Source organism: Anser brachyrhynchus (assembly GCF_964034855.1).
Source record: "Anser brachyrhynchus genome assembly, chromosome: W".
Taxonomy (NCBI): Eukaryota; Metazoa; Chordata; class Aves; order Anseriformes; family Anatidae; genus Anser; species Anser brachyrhynchus.
Window position 1 is genome coordinate 14,301,826 of NC_137704.1, and position 12,322 is coordinate 14,314,147.

The 12,322-nt window shown below is 44.7% G+C and overlaps 2 protein-coding genes across 5 annotated transcripts in view; one reads left to right on the forward strand and one right to left on the reverse strand.

Annotated features, from left to right (window-relative positions):
- The window catches only part of LOC308184745 (ubiquitin-associated protein 1-like), a 211,460-nt gene that overhangs the window by 109,952 nt on the left and 89,186 nt on the right, over positions 1–12,322 (reverse strand). The window contains exon 8 of one of the 4 annotated variants that reach the window (XR_013942894.1): positions 1,233–2,559. Coding sequence is in view for 3 of the 4 variants with exons in the window: in XM_080572172.1 (XP_080428298.1) it covers positions 5,726–5,875 (150 nt within the window). In the remaining variant the exon portion in view is untranslated. Of the gene's footprint in view, positions 1–1,232; positions 2,560–3,391; positions 3,638–5,710; positions 5,876–8,722; positions 8,789–12,322 lie in introns of those variants that run through there. The other 3 variants (XM_080572174.1, XM_080572172.1, XM_080572173.1) reach the window with 3 other exon arrangements.
- The window catches only part of LOC308184760 (uncharacterized protein), a 115,594-nt gene continuing 109,080 nt past the window's right edge, over positions 5,809–12,322 (forward strand). Inside the window, exon 1 of the mRNA XM_080572262.1 lies at positions 5,809–5,833. The gene's annotated coding sequence lies outside the window, so the exon portion shown is untranslated. The remainder of the gene's footprint in view (positions 5,834–12,322) is intronic.

Sequence of the window (12,322 nt, forward strand, 5' to 3'; positions counted from 1 at the left end):
TAACGAGTCCCATTTTCCACAAAGCTGCTTCCATCCGTGAAAAGTTCCCAATCTGGTCTCCCCAGAGGCTGATCCTTTAAGTCTGTTCTGCTGGCATAGGTATGTTCACAGTATCACAGTATCACAGATTTCTAGGTTGGAAGAGACCTCAAGATCATCGAGTCCAACCTCCGACCTAACACTAAGTACTCCACTAAACCATAACGCTAAGCTCTACATCTAAACGTCTTTTAAAGACCTCCAGGGATGGTGACTCCACCACCTCCCTGGGCAGCCCATTCCAATGCCTAACAACCCTTTCAGTAAAGAAGTTCTTCCTAACATCCAACCTAAAACTCCCTTGTCGCAACTTCCGCCCATTCCCCCTCGTCCTGTCACCAGGCACGTAGGAGAACAGACCAACCCCCACCTCTCTACAGCCTCCTTTAAGGTAACTGTAGAGAGCGATAAGGTCGCCCCTGAGCCTCCTCTTCTCCAGGCTGAACAAGCCCAGCTCCCTCAGCCGCTCCTCGTAAGACTTGTTCTCCAGACCCCTCACCAGCTTCGTTGCCCTTCTCTGGACTCGCTCCAGCACTTTGATGTCCTTCTTGTAGTGAGGGGCCCAAAACTGAACACAGTACTCGAGGTGCGGCCTCACCAGAGCCGAGTACAGGGGCACAATCACTTCCTTAGACCTGCTGGCCACACTGCTTCTTATACAGGCCAGGATGCTGTTGGCCTTCTTGGCCACCTGGGCACACTGCTGGCTCATATTCAGCCAACTATCAACCAATACTCCCAGGTCCTTCTCGGCCAGGCAGCTTTCCAGCCACTCATCTCCCAGCCTGTAGCTCTGCTTGGGGTTGTTGCGCCCCAGGTGCAGGACCCGGCACTTGGCCTTGTTGAACTTCATACAGTTGACCTCAGCCCATCGCTCCAGCCTATCCAGATCCTCCTGCAGAGCCTTCCTGCCCTCGAGCAGATCGACACACGCACTTAGCTTGGTGTCATCTGCGAACTTACTGAGGGTGCACTCAATCCCCTCATTCGATGATTTCCACACAATCACGACTGAGGTCTCCTTCCTCCGTAGTTGTTCCTAGAAACACTGCTGGGTTCAATAGGTTAGTAGTTTTTAGAATTACATCATCTTGCTCAGTTAGTATAGCTTGATATTTCATCATTCGGCTGGGTGATAGCCAATGGCCCCCCTTTTGCTCCAATACCATAGTCACCATATGTGGCACGAACACCTCAATTCGTTTCCCTAATGTGAGCTTCCTGGCTTCCTGTATTAAAAGGACTGTGGCTGCCACGGCCCTTAAACACGAGGGCCATCCAGTGCTTACCGCATCCAATTGTTTAGAAAAATACCCCACAGGTCTTTTCCAGCTCCCAAGTCGCTGGGTCAGTACTCCTAATGCCAATCGTTGTCTCTCATGCACAAACAGCTGAAAGTCCTTTGATAAGTCCGGCAAGCCCAAGGCAGGCGCCTTTATGAGGGCTTCTTTTAATTTCTTAAAGGCCTCTTGTTGTGGCTTTCCCCAGGTAAATGTACAGGCCTTTTGGGTTTCATAGAGGGGCTTTGCTATGAGTCCATTACCCACAGTCTACACCACCCGGCCATACCTAGGAAAGCCCGTAGTTCATGCAGATTTCGCGGCTCGGGGATTTCACAAATAGCTTGTATTCGGTTAACTCCCAATTTTCTTTGTCCTTGAGAAATTTCACATCCCAAACAAATTACTGTTGTGCACGCGATTTGTGCCTTTTGTTTAGAAACCTTGTACCCATTTAGTCCCAATTGATTCAAAATATCAATAGTTACCTGAATACATTCTGACTCTCCTTCGGTAGCTGTTAATATATCGTCCACATATTGTAACAGCAGGTATCGATTCTGCAAATGTATTGCCCTCTGCTCTTGGGAGTAGAAACCCAAAGTCTACCAACAAGTTAGTTAATCACATTAAGGTGTTTAAATTGTTATCATAACAAGGCCCATCCTGTCACACTAATACTGTTAATAAATGAACCTCATGGTTGTAGTAAATGACAAAAGGAAAAAAAATCTGCAGTTTGAAGTAAAATACATGGAAGCACAGATGAGAGTTTCCTTGGAGTTAATGTTTGTGTCCAGTTCCAGACTGAAACTGAGGGAAAATGCTAACCCTGAAAGGAATGAGATTTAGGAGAGATGAGTTAAACCTACAGGAGGCTGAAATTGAGATGAAGTAAAGAAAGGAATGAAGGGCTGTGTATCTCCAAGGCTGTTACTGTGTTGTAGGAGCCAAGCATGAGTGCGAATGGGACAATTCACAGCTCTGGAATTATTTATGTAGTTATATATCCACCCTAGGCATACAAGGGAGACTTACAGACACCTTTAATTTTAGTGGGGAAAAAAATACCCTGGCTACTGCCTCTCTTTCCCCCTTTCTGGGAAGCACAGTCAATTGCCTCACTTGCCTCTTGCCTCCTGTGCAGATGGATTTGTTCACCATCAAAGCCATTGATCTGGGCGAGCTGAAGAAGCTGCGGATCCGCCACGACAACTCTGGTGGTAGCCCAAGATGGTTCCTGGAGAGGGTAGAGATTGTTGACCTCAAGGACAGCACCATGTGAGCAGCCTGTAGCACCTTTTCTGTATGGTCAAAGAAGGGGGCACTTTCTCAGGAGACTGCAGAACTGTGGGAAGGCAGAGGAGATGCAGAAGGTCATCACCATAGCTCCTCACCAACTCACAGGGAGCAGGCATCCTACGGGAGTCTTGTGTTGTTGTGCAGTTACAGGGAGCATAGGGCCTTTCTGGGGAACCTCTGTGTGGGGTTTTGCTGTCCCAGCATCTCTGCAGTTTGGGAACCAGCTGTGTTCTGAAGGAAACCTCACTTTTTCTGTTTTTTCCTGGGAGGGATTCTCCCTCCTGAAGAGGTTCCCTCACAGAGCCTGCAGCTGCATTCCTCCTTCCAAGGCTCTGCTCTGGAAATTTCTCACCTCACATTTCCTTTCTATTTTGTACCTAATGCAAAGAGCTGGGTCACAACCAAGTGAGCAATCTAAGCAAACTCCCATGATTTTCACAGACAGAGCTTAAGCTGTTAGAAACCTTAAATACATGCTTGCCTTTGAGCTGGAACTTATTTAAAAGTTGCACAATGTGCTGGTGGGTGGGACTTCCCATAAGGACCTCATGATGGGTCCACTCTTCATAAGTATAAAATGCTTGGGAGACTGCAGTTTTCCTTGAGTTACTTAACTTCTGGAAGTGAAAAGTAAAAGGATTCGGTCATATTGGGCTGGAAACTCAGAAACAGCACTTTTCAGTAAATGCTCACTAACCTGTTTATGGATTAAGTTCCCAGTAAATAATAAACAATACCAAAGCTCAAGGATGGAAACAGATGTATTATTCAGCTCTGAGCAATCTCTTTTTTTTTTTTTAATAACCTCTTATCTGTGCATATTTCTGTTAATAAAGCCTGTGAAGTCCTGTGTAAGTGCTGGGTGCTGCTGTCATTCTTGTAGGTATTTTCCATGCCAGCGGTGGTTAGCAGTTGAGGAAGATGACGGTCAGATTGTCAGGGAGCTGGTCCCAGTGGATGAAGCATTTGTAAAGAAAGATTCAGAAAATGATAGCCAGTCTCTTGCAACGCTGGGCCTGGAACAGAAAGGTCTGTGTTAGCCTTGTATTTCTTCCAGTATGGGGTTGAAAAGGAACCAAAGTATTAGTAGTGCTAAGGGCATTGCTGGTTAGCATTCACTGGGCTGTGAGTAATTCAGCCCCAACCATGAAGTTTCCAGGTGTGAATGAAGTGTGAAGTGCATGTCAGCCAGTGAAGAGTGGACACTCCTCATTTTTAGGTGATTTAATCATCTTGCAAGATTGGACCCAAAGTGAGAAAGCTAGGAAGATGGATAACATGTTTAGTCATCATCTCTCAACTGAAATGTACGTTAGTTGTTAATATCTAAGGCATAATTCCCAGCTATTTCACATGGTGGACTGGAACAGTTAAATATTTTAACAAGAAACTAAGCAGAGAGCAAGCACAATCAGGGAAAGGGAAGAGACCTAAGTTTGTTTCATTTTCTATCTTTCATCTGTTGTCCTCCAAAATAAATTTGTCTCTATTGTACAAAATTTTACACAGAAACCACAGAACAATGATAACCTTCCTGGGTCTGATGTGGTAAGGTGCTGAGTGCCCAGCACTTCCACTGGCTTCACTGCCTGCAAAAGCTCTTAAGCTCTCCCTTAGCTTTCCCTCCAAAGGCTTTTGAATACATGAATAATTTCTACAAATTGCATAGGACCTGCTGGCTGAGCAGCATCTTGGAAAACACATATCTCACTATGGCAGAAAGGTGCTGTTTTGGAAATCTTGAGTAGGTTTTTGTAGTTCAGTGAAGGCTATATTAGACTTTTCCATATTTTGTATTAATTTACTGCACTTGCTAGATGATGGTGCAGTAGGAACCTCCCTAATGATGCTGTTGTAAAGGATGTGTTTGTGAATATGAGCTGTGTATGTCAAAGTGCGCATATGTTCTGGTATGTGTTATATGCACTTAAATTATTTGGTGCTATTAGAATAAACAGACTTCCCCCCTGCCCCTGAAATATTATTGTAGATAAAGGCAGCTTTGAGGAATCTTAGAGATGCCCAGGGAGCAAATAGGAAGGGTGAACACATTTCTCATCTGTAAATATGCAGACAATGTTCTGAATGACTGGAGCAGTAGAAGACTGTGCAACCAGATAGCCCTGCTCACAGCATATGGCAGAAATTAGAGATTACAACATGGCTGCAATCAGTCAAAATAAAACTCAAACCAAACACACATATGCAGTAAAAGTAGAATGAATTCCTGTTCAGACTTCACACTCTTAAATTAAGAAATTTTATCTGACAGCTAAATCAACTACATACACCGTGAAAGTGAAAACCAGGGACAAGAAGAATGCTGGGACAGATGCCAATGTCAATGTTCCGCACCTCTAGTACTGTGTTCAGTTTTGGGCCCTTCACTACAAGAAGGACATCGAGGGGCTCGAGAGAGTCCAGAGAAGGGCAACGAAGCTGGTGAGGGGTCTGGAGAACAAGTCTTACGAGGAGCGGCTGAGGGAGCTGGGCTTGTTCAGCCTGGAGAAGAGGAGGCTCAGGGGAGACCTCATCGCTCTCTACAGGTACCTTAAAGGAGGCTGTAGAGAGGTGGGGATTGGTCTGTTCTCCCACGTGCCCGGTGACAGGACGAGGGGGAATGGGCTAAAGTTGCGCCAGGGGAGGTTTAGGTTGGATATTAGGAAGAACTTCTTTACTGAAAGGGTTGTTAGGCATTGGAATAGGCTGCCCAGGGAAGTGGTGGAGTCACCATCCCTGGAGGTCTTTAAAAGACGTTTAGATGTAGAGCCTAGTGCTGTGGTTTAGTGGAGGACTTGTTAGAATTAGGTCACAGGTTGGACTAGGTGATCTTGGAGGTCTCTTCCAACCTAGATGATTCTGTGATTCTGTCTTCATCACTCTCTGTGGAAGTAAAGATGATACATGTATGGCTCTGTGTGATGGAAAGGGATGGCACCTCACTGATATTGTTATAAATTACTCTTTTAGCCAGAAAGAATTAGTTTATTGAGTAAGCGATCAGCAAGCAAAACAGCGCTGGGCGGCCTGGGAGTCCATGCTCCTCCAAACGGCCCGCACCCCCCCCCTTTTCACAGTCCTTATATCACTGAGTTCTTCCGGGGTTACGTAGCCCCCTTCCTGGTACTGCGGCTGCGTCGACTGTTTCTAGGGGGTCGTCTCTGGTCCCTCTGGTGGTCGCACGGATAAAGGCCGTAGTCTTCCTCCGCTTGGTACGTGATGTTTTCCCTCCGTAGCCGGTCATGCTGTTTTGTCTTCAGATAGGACAGGTGGGTTATCAAATTTTGCAGTTATAGTATTTACACAAAGTTCTCTCAACTATCCGCCCGAGACAGCAACAGGCAGGGAGCCTCAAGGTCCTTACAGCCACCTGGCGACTCCCTTTGTTCCTTCTTAATATAGCCATGGGAAATAATGAACAAACATGCCTCAGACACCACAATCTCTCCTTTTTCTTCTAGTTAGCTATTTTGTTCATTAATTCCTGGTATGCCAGTCTGCTGAGTGTTAGAGATTCAGCATCTTCATTCGTGGTTATGGATTCGCATTTGGCACTAATATGCATCAAATGTGCTGCCTCTAAACGGTTTTTTTACAATCGCAATTACACGATTAAGAATACATGGTCCAAAAGTTAGGCTCATGTTGTGGTTTAACCCGGCTGGCAGCTAAACACCACACAGCCGTTCGCTCACCCTCCCCCCTCCCTCTCTGGGATGGGGGAGAGAAATGGGAAAGTGAAGCCGGTGAGTTGAGATAAAGACAGTTTATTAAGACAGGAATATAATAATAACAATAATAATAATAATAGTGATAATGATAATAGTATTAATAATAATAATGTGTAAGAAAACAAGTGATGCACAATGCAATTGCTCACCACCCGCTGACCGATGCCCAGCCTATCCCCGAGCAGCCGGCCCCCCACCCCGGCCAGCCACCCCTATATATTGTTTAGCATGACGCCAGATGGTATGGAATACCCCTTTGGCCAGTTTGGGTCAGCTGTCCTGGGTCTGTCCCCTCCCAGCTCCTGCTGCACCCCCAGCCTGCTCGCTGGCAGGACAGAGCGAGAAGCCGAAAAGTCCTTGGCCTGGTGTAAACACTGCTCTGCAACAATTAAAACATCAGCATGTTATCAGCGCTCTTCTCATCCTAATCCAAAACATAGCACCCTACCAGCTACTATGAGGAAAAATTAGCTCTGTCCTAACTGGAACCAGGACAGCTCAATATTAGTAACAATAAGGGTCCCGCTACTGTCGACAGTAAAGTTGTAAGCCAGGGTGAATAATTAAACCCAGATTCGTACCAATTCTGTTTAGCCTCATATTCTCGTTTTCTTTTCTCTAATCCTTCTCTGAGCTTCATCATTGTATCCCTCACTACTCCAGTATGGTCTGCATATACACAGCATTCTTCTTTCAAGGCGGCACATAATCCACCATGTTGTAAATACACCAGATCCAATCCTCTACGATTTTGTAAAACAACCTCTGATAGTGACCGTACCGATTTTTCCAGGGCAGTAATTGACTGTTCAATTCGAGTTAAGTCCTCATCTACGGCCACACGTAGGGAGGTAAACTGCTGACTCTGTCTGACCAGAGAGGCAACTCCAGTGCCCACCCCGGTACCTCCCAAAATTATTAACGTTGCCAATGTTATAGCCGTGATTGGTTCTCTTTTCGTTAAGTGGTTTTCTGTTACTGTGTGCTGTGTATATTATCACTTGTATACAGAAATCTTGGGATACATTAAAGAGTTCAAGTGATAAACAAGGAGTAACACCTATCGATGAGCATACCCATCTAGCATTGTTTGCAGGTATTAACCACCTTTCTCTACTTCCTGGTGTAACCTTCTCTATACTGCTGCATAGATGGAGCTTTTCCCTAGGGATTGTACCTACACATCTTCCATTCCCAGTTACTTCCGTCAATGTTATTCCTACATCTTTTCCCCAATTGCATTGTGGAGGGTTGGGGTGACGTGAACAGGTGGCTTCTCCCAGATCCCTAATAGCGTCATAATATGGAGGCCTTATATCAAGGCATAACCAACAAGGTTTAGGGATGTTGGGATTTGTTTGATTTAGTAAGAAATAACTAGCATCCATGATTTTCCACATGCTATTTTCAGTCATCCCTTCATTTTTGTCATATTTTTGGTCCACTGATTTGTTAATGGCCTCTAGTAGCTTAGGGCTATTTGTAGTTTGCATTTCAGAGGCTTTTGTCAAAACATTTCCTGATAGTTCTTGGTTTGGCCCCACCTGTTGGGGGTTCTTAATTTCTTCTCTCCTTATATGTAGTATCCCCCCCCATCAGCTCCGGATTCATGCAACCTAATTCCCCAACGTAGTCCTAGGGTCCACCTTTGGTCTTCCGGATGGGTTACATTGATGTATATGAACCTGCAATTACGGTTACATCCTGGTGGCCCGTACCCCACCTTCACATACTTGTCTGCTCCAGCTCCAGGAGTCCAGTCTGTAGCAATAGTTTCACAACCCCAATAGGCACAAAAGTATTCATGTGGATCGTTACAATGCGGTCTTCCCGGGTTAAAGCTTGGGCACATATAGAAGCTCAGTTGACCAGAGCATATGTTTGCATTTTTGCCCCATGTCACAAGGTCACACAGAGCGACTTTAAAACTAGGGCCTCCGGCGGTGATTATTTGCTGTACCAGACGGTGTTCTCCCCATCTGATTAGGCTCCAACTAAAAGGTTTATGAGGGTACGCAGACCCAGGAACAGTACAAATACATACACTTATTACTATGTATCGCAAAAAGTGGATGGAGATAGGGCCCATCTCTAGGGTTTTTACCTGGTCACGCAGATCCCCACCGTTTCACTCTCTGCCTCGCTTGTCAGTTCGGTTGCAGCGAACTACAAGGTGTGGGTTCTTCTCGGCAGCAGTAGTGCTCTTCAGGGGAGTTTCTCGGTCACTGACCTCGTACCTGTTACCAATCACACAGAGCCTCCCTCCTCCCCCTTTTTACGATACATAGACAGTGACAGTATATACTTATCGAGTCCGTTTCAGAGTGAGCTTTAAGTCATCTGGGCCTGCGACCGCTTCCCATTCGCTTGTCTGGATTGGTCCCTTCACACGACTGGCATGCGTCCACCCCTTCTCAGCCGTCCGGATAGCAGTCTCTGTAGTAAGTAAAACAACATAGGGGCCTTCCCACCGTGGTGTTAAAGATGTTTCTTTCCATGTCTTAATTAGAACCCTATCTCCAGGCTGTATTCTATGGATTGCTATATCTAACGGGGGACGCTGTGCCACCAACCCTTTCGCTCGCAATTCCCTCTGTCTATTCATGAGCTGTATTAAATAAGGTGTTAATTATATGTCCTGTATCTGGGGGTGATCAGCTGGTATCTCTAGATCATAAGGCATACCGTATAGCATTTCAAAAGGTGAGATTCCAACATCGGCTCGAGGCTGTGTTCGAATATTCAATAGTGCAAGCGGTAAACATTTCACCCAGGAGGTTTTTGTCTCCATCATAAGCTTCGTTAGTTGCTTTTTAATTTCCCCATTCATTCGTTCTACCTTTCCAGAGCTCTGAGGGTGCCACGGTGTATGATATTCCCAACTCGTCCCCAGGGCTCTCATAGCCTCTTTGGACACCTTTGATATAAAGTGCGGGCCTCGGTCAGAATCAATTGTTTCTACAATCCCGTACCTCGAGATAATGTTTTCTAATAGTATTTTTACCACAGCTTGGGCCGTTGTCCTCGCTGTTGGGAAAGCCTCGACAAAATGCGTGAGATGGTCTACAATTACTAATAAATATTTGTACCTTCCCACTTTTGGAAGTTCTGTGAAATCCAATTGAATTCTAGCAAAAGGTCGGTGTGCTAATTCCCGAACCCCTAATACTCTTTCCCTCATTTGTCGGGCATTCACTCTCTTACAAACAAGACAATCATGCACAATTCGTTTTGCTACATTGTATATTCCAATACACATATATTTTGTGGCGAATTGGTCCACTAGTGCTTGAGCTCCCCAGTGGGTGTTCTCATGAAACCTCCGTAGCACTCGCAGAGCTGCAGATTTAGGAAGCATTTCCCTTCCATCAGGCAATATCCATTTACTCCCATCTATTTCTTTTATGCCCATTTGAGCCATTTTATCCTTTTCTGGATGTGTAAAATACAGTAATGTATATATAGGTCCGTGTAAATAACAATAACAATGTGGCTTTTTCCCCTCCTCCTTTTCCCAGGACAAGCAACTACATTGTATAGCATCAAAGCCGAAATCCTTCCAACAGGCATCACATGGAAATTCTTTTAAGTTTTTGCCCCAGTTTGGGCAATCTTCCCTTGTTCTTGTGGTTCTCATACTCATTAATGATGCTCTTTTTGCCTCCTGATCTGCCAGGTTATTACCCCTAACCTGAGGGGTGAGGCCCCTCTGATGTCCTTTTATATGTACTACTGCAATTTCCTTGGGTTCCCTAATAGCTTGTAAAACCTGGGCAATTAATTCCTGATGTATTAAACCCTTTCCTTGTGAATTGATGAGACCTCTTTCTTCCCATATTTTACCAAATGTATGTATTACCCCATAAGCATATTTGGAATCTGTATATATTGTGCCACTTTTATTCCTTAACAACTTTAGGGCCCGCAAGATGGCATATAGTTCACAAGCTTGGGCCGACCAGCTAGGGCTCAGGGGTCCGGATTCTACTATCTCAAATGTTTTCCCATTTACCAGCGCATACCCTGATTTTCGTTTCCCCTCAACTATTCTTGAGGAACCGTCCACATATATTTGCTCACCGACAGGTAATTCTACTTCTTCTAAATCAGGTCTTAATTTTGTTTGCTCTTCTATATTTCGGAAGCAATTATGACCTAAGGGCCCATCTGGTTCTCCATAAAGAAATTGAGCAGGGTTCTGCAGTGAGGTTGTTTCTAGTGTTAATTTCGGAGACGAGATTAATATTCCTTCATATTTCAATAACCTGGCATCAGTGATCCATTTTTCTGCCTTTTGTTGCAGTACTCCACGTATATTATGTGGAGATATTACTTTAATTTCCCCTCCGAAGGTGATTTTTTGTGCTTCCTCTACCAGTAAGGCGGCAGCCACCACTACTTGCAAACAATTTGGCCACCCCCGGCTAACTGGGTCTAATAATTTAGACAAATAGGCCACAGGTTTTTTACTCCCTGCCCATTCTTGGGCCAGCACTCCGTATGCCGTGCCGTCTGCGCTGTTCACAAACAAAAAAACGGCCTCTTTAAATCTGGCAAACTTAACACTGGAGGGCGTGCTAGTTCTTCCTTTAGCTTATTTAGTCGCTCCTCGTCTTCCTTAGTCCATTTCAGCAACCCGTCTCTAGTCAGTTTTTCATAGAGAAATTTTACCTTTCCACTATAATCCTCTATCCATTGTCTGCAATAGCCTATTAGTCCCAACAGTTGCCGCACCTGTCTTTTAGTTTGCGGGGGCGTTAATGCTAATATTCCACTGATTCTGTCAGGGTCCAGCTTCTTAGTGCCTTTACTTAACTGGTGCCCCAGGTACTTTACTTCTTGTTCTACGAATTGTAATTTTGATTTTGTAACCTTTAATCCCTGTAAGCAAAGAAAATTTAACAGCCTTATGCTCGCTTGTCTAACAGCAGTTTCATCCTTTCCTGCTAGTAATAAATCATCTACGTATTGCACTAAGGTTACCCCTGGTATTCTGTCATAACCCTGCAGAATCCTTTCTAATGCTTGTCCAAACAAATTGGGGGATTCGGTAAACCCCTGGGGAAGTACTGTCCACCGTAATTGTTGTCTCCGGTGGGTATCCGGATCCTCCCATTCGAAAGCGAAATAATCTCTGCTCTTTTCCTCCAGGCGACATGCCCAAAATGCATCTTTCAAATCTATCACACTATACCATCGATCCTCCGGGTGCAAATGGCCTAGCAGGGTATGAGGGTTAGCTACCACGGGAAATCTGGTTACTGTTCTTTTATTAATTTCCCTTAAATCATGAACCAACCGGTATTTACCATCCTTTTTCTTTATTGGAAAAATTGGGGTATTAAAGGGGGACATACAGGGTTCTAATAACCCTTGTTGTAGCAATCGTTCGATCTCAGGCTTTAACCCTCGCCTGCCTTCCTCAGACAGGGGGTATTGTTTAATTCGTATCGGCATACTTGGGTTGGTTATAGTCACTTTAAAAGGTGCAATATCCAGTTTTCCCACACTGTCAGGAGTATACCAAACTTCTGGATTTATATCTTGCTCATCCTCTACTCTCAGAGGACATAATTTGACTTTCAATTCCTTATCTACTACTTCTAGACTTATACCTAATTCTACTATTAAATCCCTACCTAATAAATTATAATCTGCCTTGTGATAAATTAGCGGGTGTTTGTTCATTGTCTTTAAAAGGAATTCAGAGGATCTGCTGAGAAGATAAGGTTTTGCAATTTACGACCTTGTTAAGGGGGAAGACTAAGCAAGTAGATAGTGGGGTGGGGGTGTTGGATAAACATCCTTGGTAAAACAAAGACTCTGTGAAATACTGTTTCCTGCTTCACTACCCTCCCCCTTGAACACGAGCACAATGCATGATCATTGAAAGAAAAACAACGACCCCCAACAACGAACTGCACAGCTTCAGAAGGTCCAACAAGTCCTGACAAGCCGAAACTTGGATGC